Source organism: Scomber scombrus, chromosome 17, assembly GCF_963691925.1.
Source record: "Scomber scombrus chromosome 17, fScoSco1.1, whole genome shotgun sequence".
Taxonomy (NCBI): domain Eukaryota; kingdom Metazoa; phylum Chordata; class Actinopteri; order Scombriformes; family Scombridae; genus Scomber; species Scomber scombrus.
In genome coordinates, this window is record NC_084986.1 from 25994966 (window position 1) to 26015238 (window position 20273).

General features: G+C 38.7%; 1 protein-coding gene across 1 annotated transcript; it reads left to right on the plus strand.

Moving 5' to 3' along the window:
* Positions 1-524: 524 nt before the first annotated feature.
* On the plus strand, positions 525-13253 carry ufl1 (UFM1-specific ligase 1). The gene is made up of 19 exons (XM_062437020.1): positions 525-719; positions 900-1045; positions 2106-2134; positions 2218-2315; positions 3247-3361; positions 3475-3605; positions 3692-3750; positions 3836-3982; positions 4392-4567; positions 4650-4829; positions 4931-5057; positions 6225-6347; positions 6578-6698; positions 6786-6952; positions 9762-9892; positions 10081-10161; positions 10260-10345; positions 10441-10621; positions 12792-13253. The coding sequence occupies exons 1-19, from the start codon at positions 643-645 to the stop codon at positions 12999-13001; spliced, it is 2385 nt and encodes a 794-aa protein (XP_062293004.1). The 5' UTR covers positions 525-642; the 3' UTR covers positions 13002-13253.
* The last annotated feature ends 7020 nt before the right edge of the window (positions 13254-20273 follow it).

Here is a 20273-nt window from a genome sequence, read left to right on the forward strand (position 1 = left end):
ACTACTGAAATGTGCACAATAAATACAACAAATTAACTGACTGTACCAACCTTTACATCAAATTCAAAGCCTGGTTTAAGGTAATTTATCTGTTTAAGTCTATTTATTGTATTATTTATTTTGTATTATTTACCATTTACATATTTTTAATTTATTATCTTATTTTTAATAGTTTAATTGTAATGTCTTGTTCTGTCTTCTTTTCATTTGTGTGTTTGTTTTCTCTTACTCAGTCTCTTGACTTAAATGGTGTCACAGTACCAATCAAGCCCATGACAGACTTGTGACTTTTTTCATCAAATCTTTATTTTATATTCCAAAATCTACATTTACACTACTTATTACATTTTAAATAGAGTAACTAGTAATCTATAACCTACAACATTTCCAAAGTAACCTTCTCAACCTTAGATACTATGACTAATTTACCTTGCTGTTTGATCTATTTTTCAATAAAGCGTTTAGAGAAAAAAAAAGGCGAACGGTCACGTCAGTTCTTCCTCCTGGCTCGCCGTCGACGTCAGTGTATGTTGACGTGTGGCTGAGAGCTGCAGCCTCATTAGCCTGCTAGCTCATACTTAGTGCTAGTGGTTAACGAAAACAGAGAAAGCTCATTTTTTGCAGACACACAAAGTTTTAAGAATGGCGGCAGACTGGGAAGAGATTCGTCGGCTTGCTGCTGACTTCCAGAGAGCACAGTTTGTTGACACAGTTCAAAGGTAACTACCTCTGACAAGCAGCTGTTAGCTGCGAAGCTAATGCTCGCTAGCACTGAACTTTGATTTTAAAGTAGCGTCTAGTCGATTCAGTTTGTCTTCTTTATTGGTTGTCATTAGCAACAACAATAAGTAAATATGTCAATAGAAATATAATATCATATTTGTAAACCTTGTTTACAGGCTGTCGGAGAGGAACTGCATTGAGATAATTACACAGCTGGTTTCAGAGAAGAAGCTGGATGTGGTGCACACACTGGATGGAAAGGAGTACATTACCCCAGCTCAGATCAGCAGGGAGATCAGAGATGAACTCTACGTCCATGGAGGTGAAACATGTTACAGACATCTACTGAACAGCTGTCACATTACATACTAACATATAACAGTCATATACATTCACTGGCCTCTTTATTAGGTACACCTGTGCAATCTAATACAATCAAGTACAACAACTCTCCTATAAATACTAAGTCTTTTGAAGTCCCTCATGTAATGTTAATGGAGTTGAAAAACTATAAAGAACACCATTCAATGTAATGTACCCTAATACACTACCATCAGCCACTATGACAGGGTTCCCACGGTCATGAAATTCCTGGAAAAGTTATGAAATTAGAAAAACAGTTTTCCAGGCCTGGAAATGGTTTGGAATTAGGTGAATGTTTTGGAAAAGTTTTGAATTAGGGATGACCCGATCTGATATCAAAGATATCGGATATAACATGGACCTCCCACTTTTACCATGTCAAAAATCAGCAGATAAATATAATATGAATATACAAAATCAATTTCTATTTTTAGCTTTTTATAATCTTCTAATTTGTGATCTGGGGCCAAACTCTTCCTCTGGATGTAATTCTAAAATGTATCCATCATTTTTCTCACAGTGTAGTTACATCAAAGTGTCAAAACACCTGTTAAAAGGCTCCAGAATACAGGAAATGACATTTACTCTGTTAAAAATGTTCTGTTACTGTGCCTTATATTCGCTATGTGGGCCCACCTTTGTTAAAGTACTTAAATTAAGTCATGGAAATGGGGTAAAATATTATGGAATAGTTATGAAAAAGTTTTGAAAATTTAATGGTAAGAATGTGTGGGAACCCTGCTATGACCTCAGTAATAAACATTAAGCAGATGGTCACCTTCCTGACAAAGTCAACAAAAACTAAAAATGTATAAGCTTCATAAATGTAGAATTTAAAGCAGAGCTGTTGTATTGGATTGAATTAGATTACACAGATGTACTTAATGAATGATGAGTGTATGTGGGATTTATTCACTTTCTCTGTATTCACTAGTCATTCTCAGTAACACTATTGTTTAAGTAGCATTTTCCAAATTGGATATACCAGTGCAAATAAATGTTATCATTCTGTTCTGCAGGGCGAATCAACATCGTGGACCTGCAGCAGGTTTGTATTAACCCAAACTAACACACAGAATTCATCTTATCACATGTTTAACTGAATGTTGTCTCCATTAACCTCTCTCACAGATTATTAATGTGGACTGGGTTCATGTTGAAAACAGAGCGAGTGACATAGCAAAGTCTGATAAGGGTGCTCAGCTTGTGCTGGGACAGCTGATTGATGAGTGAGTATGAAGTGATCATTCTTACCCCTTTAACAGTCTGTCTGTTCATTACGCACATGGAGTATATGGGGGAAGTCATTTGTAACAGCTGATTAAAGTTTTCTTTTAGATAATATATTATTTTCCATCTACCCCACCAGCCAATCACAGATATAATACTCAATTTTTCTCCTTCACTGCCATTTCTGCTGCTTCTGCTGAATAAAACATCCCTCCTGCTCGTTGGACATTGTCTCTTTTCCTACTTTTTAAGGAAATTTTGAATACTGTTAGTTCTTTTATCATCTATGTTTGTAATTGCTCCCTTTCATCAGCTTTCCAATTTAAAAAAATGCCCTAGTCCAGCCTTGGGCTCAATCCCAATGGCTATATGGCAGCTACAGTAGATAAAGTACAGCTATGGGCACGATGGACAATATGAAATAATATGTAACTTAAAATACTAAAGCCTCTTCCCTCTGGCTCAGACACTGCTTCTGCCCAGCTCTTACTCAGTGCAGCCACTACTGCAGAGACAAGGGAGAGCTTGATTGGTCAACTTACCCGAGCTGTACTAATCAACTCACTTGGTGCTGCTCCTGCTGAGCCAGCTCTGCCTCGTCATTTTGTATTCATAACTAATGATAATGATCAAATTCCCTGTAAAGTTTACTGTTTGTCATTTTATACAAAAACGTTTATTGTGAAACTGTAAAAGATCATACCTCCATTACATATCTTTGTTGTTTGAGAACTACATTGGTGTGATCATTGCCAAAAATGTGTTTGTTTATATTCTCTAGATAGAATATTTATCAGCCAGTATATCCATATCGGAATTCTAATATCGGCATTGGCCCCAAAAATCCAGTATGGGTTGCGCTGTAATACCAACACGTGTTTACATGTCACAGTTGTGTGTGTCTTTATATGGTGATATTGTGTTATGCAGCACCTACCTGAACCGTCTAGCTGAGGAGGTGAATGACAAACTGCAGGAGGCTGGTCTCATCAGTATAGCAGAGCTGTGTAAAAGCTACGACCTGCCGGGAGATTTCCTGACTGAGGTGAGTCACGCAGACAGCCTGCACACTGTCATACATGTTTGTAAGCACAGGATCAATCCTACACTGTATGGAAAACAAGACAAGACAACTGTTTGTTCTGTCATGTATTTCAGGAGCTGTCGAAGCGTCTCGGCAGGCTTATCCAAGGAGAGATGGACCAGTACAACAGAGGGGTCATATTCACTCCAGCTTTTGTTGCTCGCCACAAAGCCAAAATACGAGGCCTCTTCAGCGCCATCACGCGGTAACCATCAGTCCTACACAGCATCACAGTAAACACTTAGATGGTATTTGACACTAAATCCTCTCCTGTTCTACTCTGTCCTCCAGGCCAACACCTGTCAGCAGCATGATGGGAGCGTTTGGATTTCAGGAGCATCTTCTGTACTGTAAGAACACAGTGTTAAGATGTGTTATTGTTGTTGGTGTATCACAGAGTGCGATGATGTGATGATGGGTGTTTGTCGTTGTCAGCTGTCCTGGAAGAGCTGGTGAACACGGGACGTTTAAAAGGAACGGTGGTGGGAGGGCGGCAGGACAAAGCGGTTTATATCCCTGATATTTACTCTAAGACACAGAACGCCTGGGTCGACTCTTTCCTCCAACAGAACGGATACTTAGGTATGATTATCGTCACATTTCTACTGCTTCATTGCCTTCTGTTTTAGGGTTGAATCTCCTCCCTCTGACTTTATATAAGACAGTAAGTCTCAATACAAAATGGGTAGTTCTTACCACTGTACTCAGCATGTAGTGACACCCAGAACAATGACATCAGTTGAATATGCTGACTAATCAAATGAGGTTAAAGAAAACATTGTGTTGGGTGTGCTCTACACATGAGGCAGCAGGTTGTCATGAAGAAGAACAACATGCAGGAGTCATTTTACCACAGCCCCTTTTTACTTCTTTGGAGATCCACTCCACACATACACACTCACACACACACACACACACACACACACACAAACTTGAACCAGAGCCTCAAGATGTGTGTTTAATGTTACTTCTTGTTGTCTTCCTCCCACAGAGTTCGATGCGTTGGTCAGACTGGGGATCCCCGAGCCCTCCAGCTACATCAAGAAGCGCTACAAGTCCAGCAAGCTGCTGTTCCTCAGAGCAGCCTGCGTGGGTCAGGCTCTGGTGGACCAGGTGGAGGCTTCTGTGGAGGAAGCTGTCAACTCTGACACATGGACCGACATACAGGTGCTCTGTCTTTTTACTATCTAACCTGCTCACTGTTCATTTAAAACATTCCTGACTTCAGTTCTCTCTGGCTGGTTTATAGCCCATTCTGCCCAGCTGCCTGTCCATGGAGGACATGGGGATGCTGATCAACCAGGCCATGAGGAACACCAACGTGCAGTCGTCGGCCAGGGTGCTGGGAGGTACCGTGGTGGTCAGTGAGAAGTTCATCAGCAGCTGTCTGTCCCTGTTTGATGAAGCCATGCAGCAGAAAGCTCAGAAGGTACGACCTCATTTCTCACTCATGTCAGGTTGAGTTATGAAGTGAGATTAAGTTTAAAACGGTGTCTTTGTTTTCTCTCTTTCCTCTGATGCTGCTCTCAGGAAGTGAAGAACAATCCGGTGTTTCTGATAACCGAGGAGGATCTGAAGCCTTCAAATCTGATGACGGAGAGCTCGGCGCCGTCAAAAAAGGAAAAGAGAGAGGCGGAGCGCAGGAAGAAGGCCTCAGGTCGGTTACTCTATTTTTATTTCCTGTTTGTTTTCCACCTTTTAATGTCTGTTTTTACTTCATCACATTTCCTCTTTAAGGTTTTATTATTATTATTTTATTTTTTATCTGTGTTTTCCTTTTAATACCTACACCTCACATTTCTGGTTTTACCCACTTTAGTTTATCATTCATTCATTTTTATTTAGCTTTTATTATATTTTATTATATTTTATTTTATTTAGCTTTTATTATATTTTTATTTGTTTTTTATTTTATTTGGGTCCACTGATTTTTTTTTTTGTAAAATGTTTGTTACCTTCTTTTTTTAACATTTAGAATAGAATAGAATATCCTTTATTGTCATTGTACAACAAGTGTCACAACTAGATTGGTACAGGGTCTTTTCCCGTGGTGAAAAATAGTCAAAATTAAAAATAGTGCAAATTAAATTCAGAATAAAAATGAAGAAGTCTAAATAAATGTAACTATAATACATAAGAACAATGAACTACTTCAAAAGCTATTTACACACACACAAACACGCATACACAGTCACAGTCTATTGCACATATTGCACTTATGCCTATGTAACCTGAGGTAGGTGTTGAATACAGTACTGTATAAAAGGTGCTGAGTAGAGGTGCTGGGGGTGGGGATGGGTGGTTGGTTAACTGTATAGGAGCCTGATAGCCCAGTAGAGGGGGTGGGGGTGGGGGTGGGTGGTTAACTGTTCAGGAGCCTGATGGCCCAGGGATAGAAAGTGTTTTTGAGCCAGTTTGTGCGGCTCTTCAGGACCCTGTATTTTCTGCCAGTGGGCAGAAGTTTGAAGAGGCCTTGGCCGGGGTGAGATGGGTCAGACAGGATCTTCCTTGCCCTGTTTAGCCCCCGAGAGTCTGCAATGTCCTCCAGGGAGGGCAGGGGGCAGCAAACCTTTGCCTCATTGCAGACTCAGAGTTATGATAGTGTTTCCTCTCTTCCGGTTGTTATTGAGTCTTTATTTATTTATTTGATTTATGTTTCATTTCTTCTTGTTTATTGCTTTTTGGGGGGGGGGGGGTCACCTTGTGTTACATTACTATCTATGAAAAGTTGTGTACAAATAAAGTTTGATCGATTTAAAACCTCACAAACGCAGCATTTCTGTAATACATGAGGGACTGAAGAAATCTATTCTTTGTCCACTAGAGGGCAGCGGCAGTGTGAAATCAGGCGGAGGAGGAAACGCCAGAGAGTTCCGCATCCGTAAAACCAAGAAGAAGGGAAGGAAAGACGAGGACAGTGATGAAGAAACCGGACCTTCGCAGCAAAGTACACTCGCACCCAAACCAGTGTAATCTTCACTGGCGCTCAGTGTCTCTATATGCACATTAAACCTGTTCAGTGAACTGTTGACTCGAACATGAGTGTAACGGCTGCTTGGGTAGAAATCTCTCCCTCGGGTTGTTAAGCTCTTTTTTTAGTCACAGAAGACAAAGGTATCTGTAGTTTCCCTGTGAGACTAATTAGGTTGTGGTTTTTTTTAACCTTTTTTAACCAAGATCGCAACAAACAGACTGAAACACCCTTCATGGCCCAGGAGGAGATCGTAGCTGTTTTAGAGAAAAGAGTGAACGATTGCCCAGAAGAAATCCTCTCTGAGCTGGCAGAGCATTTAGTGAGGTAATAACAGAGTTCAAGTTTTCTCTCTGCTAACGCTTTTCCAAAGAAAGATGGAGAGCAATAAGTTGTTGTTCTCTTTCTCTGCAGGCCTCTGACTAAAAGCTACCAGGAGGTGCTGAGGAGCGTCTTCATGTCCTCCAGCAGCTCTCCATCAGGGGCCAATAAGAAGAAGAGCATGAAGGATCTGCAGGAGGAGATCAGCAACCTCTACAACAACATCCGCCTGTTTGAAAAAGGCACCAAGTTCTTCTCAGGTACATCCACACTTCTTTTTTCTTTTAATTAAAGTCATTCATCAGGAAATTAGGTCAAAATACACTCCTTAAGTTCACATCTAGGCCTCACAGTCTGGATGTGATGACTATGAAAGGTAACTCATCCAAATAAGTATAATAATAGGAAAATAGAAAAGAAAATCATAATTCACATTTACTGTCTTTTTCTATATATATATATATATATATATACATACTTATTTAGTGACTTAACACTTTATTACTCCTGTAAAATCTAATGCAATCTAATACAAAATCACTGCAATGAATTGTGCTTAGGTTTTCAGCTTTGGTTAACATTCATGAATAATAACATGTTTATTATGTTTATTATTGAGCTTACATTGATATTTTTTTGGTATTTTTTTACATTTGTTTTCCACCTTTTATGTAAATGTGGTTGGTAAAATATTCTTTGATTGAATTAGATTGTGCAAGGGTGTCTAAAAACGTGTCTATACTATACACACACACACACACACACACACACACACACACACACATATGAGTGAATTTCCATACATACTTATGACAACCGAGTCATCTCCATGGCAACTGATTTGTCTCAATATGCTGAGCTGTGGAAGACTGTGTGATGTGATTTGAAAGCTCTGGGGGAAAACATTAATAAGGGGACATTGAGTTAGTATTTTATTTTTTAACCAAATTTTTATTTATTTAAATTATGTTTCAGTTATTTAGTTGCAGCCTGAGCTTTTTATTATGCTGATTCAACACAATGTCAATATATAATGTAATATTATACTGCTGCAGGTGGTGTAGTGGGAACTACAAAATTAAAAAAGAAAAAGATCCATGAAAACAAGCTTTTTTTATGTTTTACACGATCATTAGTGAGACTCAAGGTCTCATTAGTGTGATTCTTATTTCCCTGGAACACTTCCACTCTCCATCCAGTCACACACACACATACACACACACACACATGACCTGTGTGTTAAAAACCTGTAGCTGTACAAACACTCTAAACACAAACACACTGTTCTAAGACATTTTAAGCAGCACTTACATACCAGGTGAGTTTCTGAGCAGCTTAACATCAGGATCACACTACACTTCATATTTGCCTTTGAAGATGGTCACTGTGTCAAATTAGAGGACCACAGAGTCATAAATTCATGCTGTCGTGTGGCAGTGAGTCACAGCAGACTACACGCTGGACTTCGGCCAATCACAGCTTGCTGTCAACAAATGTGTCTGTATGGAACCAGAGTTTTATTGTGAAGGTGAAGGTGAAGGTGTCCCAGCTGGTGCATCAGTTTTTTCTTCCACTGTGACTCACCAACAGGGTAAACCACACATTATTGGGCAAGTTACTTTCATAATGCAGTATATTAAATATTACTAGTTACTTTACAATATTACTTTCTCTGCACAGTAATATACTATGTGACTTATTACACTACTTTAGCATTACTGTCACCAAAATAAGCACAGAAGTATGACTAGGCATTCTAACATAGAAAAGGGCGATGATCTATAGCAGCTCACTTTTTTTGTAGTTCATGATAAATCCACTGGAGGGCGATATGTTATAACTAGGGATGCGCCGACTATGTTTTGTCATTTATTCCACAGGGAAACAAAGAAATCATTGTAAGAAAAGAAAAAAAAAGATTGAATGGTTTTTCAATACTTCAGCCCATCATTACACTGTCTTTGAATGAGCACAAACTCATGACATTATCTGTAATAACTTTCACAACAACTTTTTTCTTTTAAAAAACAGCTGCTTCAAAATCCCTTAGGCCTGATATACAATATAGCAACATAGCTACTGTCTGAATCTGACTGTCTGTCCGTAAATAACCAGAACATCAGCCACTGACAACGGTGAATCGTATCTTATTTACTGTTAGGCCGATAGTCAACAATGGGAATATCAGCTGATACCAATATTTGGCCAATATATAATATAATATATTGGTGCATCCCTAGTTATAACATAATAGCAGTGTAGGCCTGTCTTCTCCTTAAGTTGGTTTTTCCTGTTATGTGCAAAAGAAGCCTACGCCTACACTAAATATAACGTCTAAAAACTCTAATAACAGCTGTAAACTACTTACAGCTTAAATGAACAGACTCACTGTAATACAATAACAATCAGTGTTAACTATCACTAAAGCTTCTACATTCATTTCCCACAGAACATTTTAGAACAGAGTAGAGTTCCATACACATAGATTATACTTGACTATCATATTATTGTCCTTATCTTGGATAAACTGAAAGTAATGGGAGTGTACCATCTGGAAAATATAGAGTCTGACTCTGCAGCCATCTCAGACATCAAATTACAGAAACAGGAAATTAGTCTCAGGACTTTTTTTCTATTGGCGGTACAGCACATTGTGGATGGATTCTTAAAAAAACAACACATTATTTCTTGTGATAATGCTGGTTAGTTGACATATTAACTAGGTCTGGGTATAGTTTAAAAAATGACAATACCAGTACCAATCCTAGTGCCCTTATAGTGATACTGATACCAACTGAGTAGTTCATTGAATACCCATCATGTGAATAGAAGGATTAAATTACATAAAATACCACCACAGACAGGTTGTAGCTGCTGTGGCAGTGGGCCAATCACGTTATATTAAAAAGAATAACGCTTGCATTGATTGGCTGTGAGCAAGTCCATCATTATAGAGCTCATTACATGTAGTCTGATCTGGAACATTCACATTATAATCCAGTAAATAAAGTTAGTGACAGTTTGGGGTTTGTAAGGATTCACATAACCCACATACTTCAACCCCTGCAGATGAAACCCAGGTCCTGATCGCCAAGCACACCCTGAAGACCGTGTGCACAGACGTCACCAACATCCTGGTTAACTTCCTGGCCGCTGACCTGATGATGTCGATGGAGAACCCCGGCTCCATCACCAACGAGGTCAGACAACAGCTCCCTCTGTAATGTGACAAGTGATACAGGAAGAGATAATCAGCTGGAGAGATCACACCAGTTAGGAGTGTGTGTGTGTGTGTTGAGTGTTGAGTGTGTGTCAAGTGTTTCTGAAATGCACCATGGGAGCTCGTTAGGACTGGTTCATGTTGAGCATATCTGATGTGTCGCCTCAGGTCAGGGTGAAGATTTTGGGCAAGCTATCAGAGGAGACCAAAGCACCTCTGATGAAGCTGCACAACTGCCTGAACGGCAAAGTGAGTTTTGTTTCCAGTAAGTTACATCATCAGCATCAAATAGAAGCTGAGAAGCACACTCACCTTCTTTTTTTTTTTTTTTTTTTTGTTCTTCACAGACTATCGAAGACTTCCTCACCAACATAGAGATCAGTGCAGAGGTGTGCGGCTTCATGCTGAAGAAGGGAGATAAGAAGAAGGAGAGGTAAGAAAAAGGCTGCTGTTTAATTATTGTTTTCTACTCTTGCTTCTTGATGACTGACGTGTGTGTGTGTGTGTGTGTACACTCTCCCCTCTCAGACAGGCCCTGTTCCTGCACCGCCAGGCCCTCGTCGAGCAGCTGAAGGAGACGGAGGATCCTGCCCTGGTCCTCCACCTCACCTGCGTGCTGCTGTTTCAGGCCAGCACCAACTGCATGCTGCACGCTCCGGGTCGCTGCGTGCCTCAGATCATCGGCACGCTCACAGGAAGGATACCCACGGTATGACTCACACTCACTCACTAAGCAGCTGCTAATGTATGTCAGCAGGTGAAGGGTCACTCTGCAGTGTCTAGTCTTATCATCTAAACAGTGGAACTACATATCACTATCTTCACTTTGTACTACAGCAGGGGTCGGCAAGTTAGTTTGACCCCTAACACATCACCACCTGTAGTGGAGCCTAATTTTATTCTAATAAGTTGACAAATTCAATATACTTTTACTCTCAGAATTATTCCTTGGCACCAGTGACCTCAAGTCATATGTCGATCAAGCTGGTTCTGCTTTTTTGCACAGATGTTAATGTGTTTCATAGAGGGTTGAGTGGAGGTGTGTGGGGAAGTTTATTTGCGCTGTTGAAAGTAACCGCTGTGAAACAATCAGAAAATAACGTTTTATTGATCTGATTCACCTGCTTCTTCTGTGCCGGCGCTCCCTCTCTTCATTCACTAGCTCACTAGACCACAACACAGCGTCAGTTCTCCGTCCCACAGTGCCAGAGTTGATCCAGCTCTGTGACTACACCTCTGCAGCTGGTGCTGTACTTTTTATACAGAACAGGGAGGAAGAAGAAAGGCGCACCATTCCCACCTCAAATAGCCCACAGTCAATGATTTACTGTGGTGTGTTTTTTCTTTCTTCAGTCACACACCACATGTTGGCTATTTCAGTAGTTGTTCACACCGCTGCAACGCTCTACAACAGTTTGATCTCATTGGTCTGAACTGGACCTGAGCAGAGAGATGAAGTTAGACCAGAACCACAAAAAATAAATCAAAATCCAAACTTGAAACAGAGCCTTTTACAAAACTATGTTGCGTTAGTTGTCATATGTTTAGAGAATGGTTATTGTCTTTTTTTTTTAATCAGTATTTGTGTTTTTATTTTCCTTTAATACATTTCCTATAAACTCTCAACCATCACAGATAAAAGATCATGGAGGAGACAAATTGTTAGTTATTTCAGTTTGTAATAAAGCAGGTCAGAACATTCTAGAGATTACAACTAAAAAGTTAGAATGACATCAGACTAGAGATTAGCTTCCCATACAGTCCTTCTAGGAAATGCTCATGGAAGCTGAACCAGACCTGAACTTGAACTCAACCTGTTACAATTATGAGGGTTTCAGTAAACCCCAGGAACACACTTTTCTCCCCCTCCAGACAGACGGATGAAAGAAAGGATGAACGAGAGATTGCACTGAGTTACAGAAGCTAGCGGCTCCTAGCAGCAATAATTGAAAGTATCCTCACATCATCCACCATGACAGTCTGCTGCAACAGTTCAGAGAGCCACACTCACACAAGATTCTCAACAAGCCAAAAAGAAACTCTCCCCCCATTTCTATCAGTAACCCCCATATACACCCAGTACCTTCCATTAACCGTCTACTGTCTCCAGGTCAGTCTGTGCAGTGATGTTGATGATGTCTGGTTCCAGCAGCTCGGCTTTGCTCTGCTCAGCTTTGAGCTCATTAAAGTGAATGGAATTAACTGGAAAGTGTGATGTGATTATTAGGTGTGTCACTCAGTGATACAACATAATACAAATGAGTTAATATAGCAATTAGTTAAAGTCAATCAATAATGATATTTATAGTACAGATTTAAATTATTACAATATATTCTGGTCATTTGAAATTCATATAAAACTGAATAGAACATAATTAAATTCAAAAAAAGTTTAGCTACATTTATTTATAAAGCACAAAAACAGTAGAAACATTATAATAGAGCAGTTTAAAAGGCAAAATCATAAAATGACAATGAACTACTCTGAATAAATGAAGGAGTAATTTCTCTCAGTCTGTGTTAAAGTCACACTCATCAGCAACTGAACCAAGTTCCCTACTTTAGCAAGCAACCAATCAGAATTCAGGGAATTATAAAAGCCAAAACTTATTTAATATTGTCATTTAGTTGACCCTGTAACATCTGTAAATATGAGTAAATGATACAGTCCTTATTTAAAATGACTGGCTGTTTATCACTCTAGCTTTGTCTCAGAATGACCAGGATGACCTGCCTGCTGAAGTTTATTTACATCACATTCTGTTCATGATTGTTTTTTTATTGTAGTGACCTGAACAAAAACAGTAAAAATCATCGTAGGATTGTTGACCTTCAGTTTTCATTGAAACCATGTGTGTGTGTTTGTGTGTTTCTTGCAGGAGAAGCAGCAGCTGCTGTCTGCCTACCAGAGCCTGGTGGTGAAGCAGCTGGTGAGTCAGAGTCAGGGCAGGAAGCATGAGGAGGCCGAGGGCGATGCACAGGAGCAGGACGAGGAGGCACGCAGCGTCCGCACACAGCTCATGTCTATGACGCCTCAAATCAAGGATCTGGTGCTGTCCCAGAGGAAGACGTCTGTGACCGAGGAATGAACGCTTAAAATGATAAACGATGGAACTGATCCGTGATGAATCTTTTTATGGTCTTACATGTTCAGATAAATACTTTAAACACAGCTGGAGCAGCTGTTAATTCTGTATTTTAGTCATTTCTCCATGTGGACATAATTCTAAATTATTATGAGTTAATTCCTGTGTGGGATGTTTCCCTGTTAACCCGATTAACATGAAAATCCTCAATGAGGTTCTGAATTTTCATGCGTTCAATAAAAACTCTCCTCTTCATGCGGTCAAGTTATTCATTGTCAAATGAGTCATGACTCTCACTTTCACATCTCCTTAGCAATGCCAATGTTCCTACTCAGCCTTCAATCAGTGAGCTTTACAGTTCACTGTTGACCCTGCAGTCAAGGGCTGACAGAGCAGCTCACTCACTTACTCTCTGGAAGCTGATGATGACCATTTGATGCGATCAAAAGCACCACAACCATCAAGTAAGTGGATCTTGAGGTGAAATAAAGGTGCTTAGAATCATTATTATTATTATTATTATCATCATCTACGGCTCCATAGCAACAGAGGAAACATTCTGCTGATGATACGGTTAAAAGTAAATGGTGAGGAATCTTGAATTTGAATTGTCAAGATCATTAATCAGTATATAAATGAGTTGGATCATTTCTACCTGTCAGGAGCAGACTTCATGGAAAAAACTAAACGTATATAAAATATGTAATAAATGTATACACATACATATATGGAAACAACACAAACATGTTTTTGTGTATGTTATTCTGTCAATATTGTATTATATAGAGCACTTTGTAACTTCGGTTTAGAAAAGTTATAGAAGTAAAGTTTATTATTATTACATACACTGTTGAGGACTAATATGTTATGTTCAACTTCACATATTGGGAGAAATAGTCAGGTGATGAATTTGGAAATCTTAGTGAATCACATTATTTTATATAAAAGTTGCAAAGTATGAACATTTTAAAATATAAGTTGTTTGTCTACCTCTTGTGGTGAATTATGGAACTGCACCCATATTCAAATTTGTTTTAATGTGTAATACTCCTGTATAACACTGGTGGGCACCAACAGCCAACATAAGACAATATCACAGCATATCACTGAATAATGTTTAATAATTTTAGAAGGCCTGAAAATGCTCTGTCTGACTGTTGTCTACATTCATGCAGATATCCACATCTAATGGTTGAAGATTCCAAAACTGTGTTCCTTCATCTCTTCCCCCAAATTTTGCCACCTGACTGAACAACAGAGCACAGTCTGTGTTCAGTTCATCCAGGTGTTGGATCATGTTGATGTTGAAGATCAGTCGAATTGGGAGAAGCATTAGTTTATGGAGCTGGCTCTGCGGGGAGGGGAAGCAGCCTTAACAACAATACTGCTGTAAACACACATTATCTAAAAAGTCCATGTATGTTTTAACAGTAAGATTTCCTTTGTCTGGAACCTTCAATAATCCAAACCAATGAAAAAGAGCCCCAAAAGTATGTAAACAGAAATATCCACATTCATATAGAGTAAATGGTCCATTGCGGAGCAAACTACTGTGTTACATTCAGTTATAAGTGCTGTAACTTTTGCTGAACAGCCACATCTGTGGACACAATTGTAAAGATAATGGGAGCTCAGCAAGTGATGTCAGCTGCTGCAGCGTTAGAGGGGTATGAGCATACCTAGATAACCACATCCAGAGTTGTATGAAGGACACAACTGAAGACTCAGTTATGCAAGATAGAGTTTGCCTGTGCATGCGTTCACATATGTCAACCTTGAGCAGCTTTTTCAGCTTTATTAACCATCTAAACATCTGATTCTTCATCCTGTTAAGCTTTAAAAAACTGGTGCAAAATGTTTCTTTAACACCCTGAAGTAGGTTGATGATATGGGTAAATCATCTATCACAGTATACATCATTTTATATACATATATCATCACCTGTTTGCCCTTTGATTAAGCAAGTTTGATGAGAATAGAAAGACTGAGTCAGTGCATCAAGATGCTGTAAGACTACTCTGAGGAATCAGCTGGTTTCGTTTATAAATGGAGGCTGTGAGAGGATGGGACTTCAAGTCAATTCTAGGCTCTGACTGCAGGAGGTTTGGGATGATTTATCCCAGATTGAGAACTCCTCCCAAAGAGAAATCTGGTATTTGATTAGCACAGATGATTGATTGAAAAGTATCAGATCTAATCTTACACCTCCAAGAACTGCTCACAGACTCACTGGAGTCACCTTGATCATTTCTAACACGCACCATTTGACCAGAAACAGCAGCGGATCTTATTGAGAAAATAACCCCTTAAAAACATGTTTCTGCTTTTATTTGTGTCACATTTCTTCAATTATGTGTGTGTAAATATTTAATTTAAGGTAGAGAAACTAAATAACATAGATCCCATTATAAGATATATGTATTGAAAACAGTACAGGCAAATAAAATGATAAAATACTAACTTTGAAAAACCTGCCGACAGTAAAAATCTGCCTCCAGCTCTGCTTGTAGCTCCTGCTCATATCCACCAGATGGCACCATTTGACCAGAAACAGCAGCGGATCTTATTGAGAAAATAACCCCTTAAAAACATGTTTCTGCTTTTATTTGTGTAACATTTCTGCAATAATATGTGTGTAAATATTTTAGTTAGGGAAGAGAAACTAAATAACAAAGATCATTTATAAGATACGTGTATTTAAAACAGTACAAGCAAATACAATGATGAAATACTAACTAAAAAAAACATCCAAGAGTAAAAATCTGGATGGTTGTGTCACTACTTTCTGAGCGGGATCACAAAAGCCAATGAAAGAGATGAGTCTACAAACTGAATGAGAGGACTTTTGAAATGGTGACCATGAAGAAACAACAAGAAGCTGTTGTATGAGTTTGTTGGAAAGCTGAGATGAAGGAAAGGCTTTATAACATGACATTCTCCATTTTGTTTACTCTGCTTCCTCATGAGATCAGGTGAGATCATGTAAGGTGCAGCGTTGCTCCCTCTGGTACAATCATCTTAATACTATCCTGTAGTTTGTGATGCATCATTAGTTTCACATCTTGTAGTGTGTGTATGTTTGAGATTAGAGAGAAGAACATGTGTGAAGTTTATCCTTGTGTGTGTGTAATAAAACCTGATTTTAAACTCCCGCAGACTGAGTCCAGGTTAAAGTCGCTGTTGATGTTTGGTAAATATTTGCTTACGTCTCTTTTTCTTCTTCACATATTAAACAGAAGATGGAACATGTGTCTGTGGAGGCTTTGAGCAGTATCAATATTTGTTCCTCATTCGTTCCCTGGTAACTACTTCAAATGTTGTGTTCCTTATTGTAAAGTGTTACCATTATTATATTACAGTTGCTGTTGCTCATTTGTAAAGCAATGTGATTGTGTTTTAAAGAAGTAATATGGTTGATATTGTATTTACAGTTTGTTCTGGTCCCCTAAAGTGGACACCAAAAAGTGAATGAACTTGTTGTTTTCAAACTCAGGACAATTTACAAAAAATTAAAAATGGAAACAATGTGGATCTATATGAGTATGTTCCAGGTCAGTTGTGACCTGGTCTAAGAATCTCCTCATAAAAAGTGTCTATACCAAATGTTGAACCACAGCATCAATAGTGGATCTGACTGATCAATAAATGTGATTAAACCTTGATTCATGTTTCAGAGAGCAGAGAGAGTGTATTTTTTAGCTTTTACATCACTCATTTCAGGAGAAAAACACATACTATCACACAATATAAGTTTTTATCTAAGACATGACATTTTTCAAGCGTCCTTGGGTTTGTGAAAGGCGCTATATAAATGTAACTTATCAAAATATAACATAGCAATAATGATGGAAATGTATTTAATGTAAAGTTAAAATGACAAGAACTTTATGGAAGTGTGGGGTTTATTGTATAACCATTAGAGCCATCAGTCTTCACTGCTACATCATAGAAAGAATTATTAAAACTATTAACTATGTATTTAACTATAACACATGTCAATAGATACGGCTCAAATCTCAAGCTCAAAGTCATCAAATTTCAGAATAAAAGACATTTGGGGTGTTTTTACAGCTGTTAAATGTCAAAACAGGTCAAATTTGACCCTAACACTATGTAAGGGTTAAAGACAGAAGGACAGCTGAGCTGCAGGTTTTCAGACTGATGTTAAAGAATAGTCATGATAAACTTCAGCTGCTGACTTCTTCTTGTGGATTCATCACGTTTTGAACACAAAGTGCTCGTACACACCGCAGCCTGACATGTGACTGCACCATGTGTCGCGTGGAGGCAGACACTCTGTCTGCATGCTGGCAGAATTAGAGGCTGGTGAGGAGGACATGCATGGGTGAGGTCATTATACATACAAGCACATGCTCCCACATCACCATGGAAACAAGCATCTCCTTGCGGAGGCCAAATTCTTTTTGCTTTTCTTTTCGCTTTCTGTTTTTCCACAGAGGCCTCTGGGTTTTGGCAGTCAGAGATGTCAAATGAGGAATTTCATTCTAAAATGAGAGATACAAAAACAGAGCCTCCTACTCTCACCACATGATTCATACCAATACAATGCTGATGCAAAATTTAAACCGCACCAATCCCAATACTATAGAAAACTACCCTCATCGATAACATACATCCTTTGTCATTTTTCTCTGCAAAATAGCATAAACATAGAACACATGCAACAACAGCTGTGCCAAAAGAGAAAAACACTCCAAATATTAAGATTAGGATTCAGTCTTTATTGTCATTTCTCAGCACATATTTTGAAATGAAATCCTCTGCATGTGACCCATCCTGTACACTTGCAGCAGTGGGTGGCCGCATTGCAGGACCCAGGGACCTACAGGAGTTTTACATGTAAGGAGCATTTGGGGGAAATCCATGCATACACAAGAAGGACATGCAATTATAAAATGCATGTCATGTAAATAAGCATCCAAGGTAAAGGTACTCATGTTGTTGCAGCAGCTCTACTGATGTTGAGTGCATGCGTAACTGTTATAATTTAAAAGCTTATTATCTTTTAAAACAAATTATGTTAATCAATTAAAGGGATAGTTCATCCAAATGAATGCTTAGTAATTTTCTAAAACAACTGCTCACTGTAGTTTTGAGCAAAAATGACTGAAACAGGAGGAAATAGAGCATATCTTGGGGACTATTTTCCACTGCGTATCAATACACATTTGGTGTGCTAGTGAGATTAAAGAACCCAGAGCAACATTGTGGCTTGCTATTGTGTTTTTATGGTTGATTGGCATCAGTGGAGCATTATAGCACAGAGGAATAAGATATATCAGGCTTTAGCTATGGTATGGTTCAGGAGGCAAATGTGTCATCCACCAATCAGAAGCTCAGCATCTACGAGTCCACCTCTCCGCATGCTGAAGTGTCCCGAGGCAAGATACTGTACCCTAAATTGCTTCCAATGGTTGTGCCAGCACCCTACATGGTAGATTGCTGCAATAAGTGTGTGAATGAGTGAGTGAGCTGCAGAAAAATACTGTAAAGCACTTTAGATAAAAGCACAATATAAGTCAGGTTAATGCAGAAGAGTCTACTCTTCTCTAAGAGTATACTGTTAACAAGAGTGTAGCATTGATGGTAGAAAATGATGGATAAACTGTGATGTCACCCATTGGTTTCCAGTCCTGGTGGTTGCATAAGTATAAAAGTCCTGAGGTCAAGGGTCAAAGTGCCCTACACAACAACACTCAACTAATACACAATATATATATATATGTTATATTAGATTCTTGGTGGGTGAGTTACTTGAGTTACTTAAGTAAATGAATGACCTCTATATACAGAAACGTGTTAGAATTCCATAAGTGGGTCCATTTATAATCACAGTTGTCCCCAGTGGGAATAGCATTTAGTGCAACACTCTCCCCATTTAATTATACAGGAGCATGTGTCTCATACAGTCAACATACAGTAATGCATGTTCATATAGTCAATATAATTGATATTGTTTATATAAAACCTTAAAAGCTTGTTCAAAATTCACCTTTGTACACCATGTTATAATGATTGTAGGGATGTTGGGTGACTCTTAACAGGTTCACTTGGCAATGCATAGCAACATTATGTATACAAGCATTTTTAGAATCCAGTGTTAGCCTGAGCCTGAGCAGTCACAGTGCTTGCATTGATTCATGTAGTGCAATTCTACATTTTCTTGACCTTTCCGTTCTGGCCTTTTTCAAATCATTGGAGCGCTGTGTCACTGTCACTATGGGCAACAAAGACATTGCCTTGATCCACCCTGAATTAAAACTACTGTATACTTAAAAAGCATCTTCATTTCATGGAGTAATGACATGAACTCACACAGAGGATTTATAAGATTCCCAGAATAGAGTCGATATGCTCAAGATTGACTAGAATAACCTGGTGTTTATTCCTGTGAACAGCAGCTTCACAGCATGGCAGCTGTGAGAGTAACAATCAGCTGTTTCCACTTAACATCACAGCTACAGTAGACTGCAGTTATACCTCATGTTTAAAGTGGTTATATTAGCTTTGACTTGAGGAGAACAAACATGGCAGTCAGTTTAAATTGTCAACAGTACAGTGCCAGCATCAGTTATCCAATTAACATCCTTATTTTAAACGATGTAAAGACTCATTTTAGGTTTCAGGTTAAAGTGAGACTGTAGCTTTTGAAAGAACAAACAACACATTTTCCCCCAATGAAAAGTTCAATTCATAAATAACAAAACGCACTGTAGGCTGGTATAACTCTGTATCTAATAGCAGCTGATGTAAGCAAACATTATATTGCTGTGTAACAAAAATGACTGAGTCACTTCATTGACTTTATGACTATTGTTGACTACCTTTTAGCATGTCACAGATAAACATGGTAAATACAGCGTACGTCAACAGGAGCTCTCACTTAGCTTGTTTTTTTCAGAGCAGGGACAACTGTGTTGAGACAGTTATGGGCTAATGCTAAATGCTAAAGCTGAGTCTAATAACATCAGTGACTAAAAAGCAGTAGTATGTGTCTGTTTGCTAACATTAGCTAACATTAGGCTGTAGAAGCAAAAAAAAAACCCAGGGTTCATTTTATTGCTTATGAATTTAATTCTTTTGGTTATTGCCTTGGAAGTTACAGTTTCACTACGTGTTACAAGTTATAAAAGTTACAGTTATAGTTAGTTACAAAAGTTACAGTTACAGTCAAAAGTTACATTATGGGCTAATGCTAAATGCTAAAGCTTATAGCCTAATAGTAGCACAAGTAAAGTCATAACATCAGTGAAC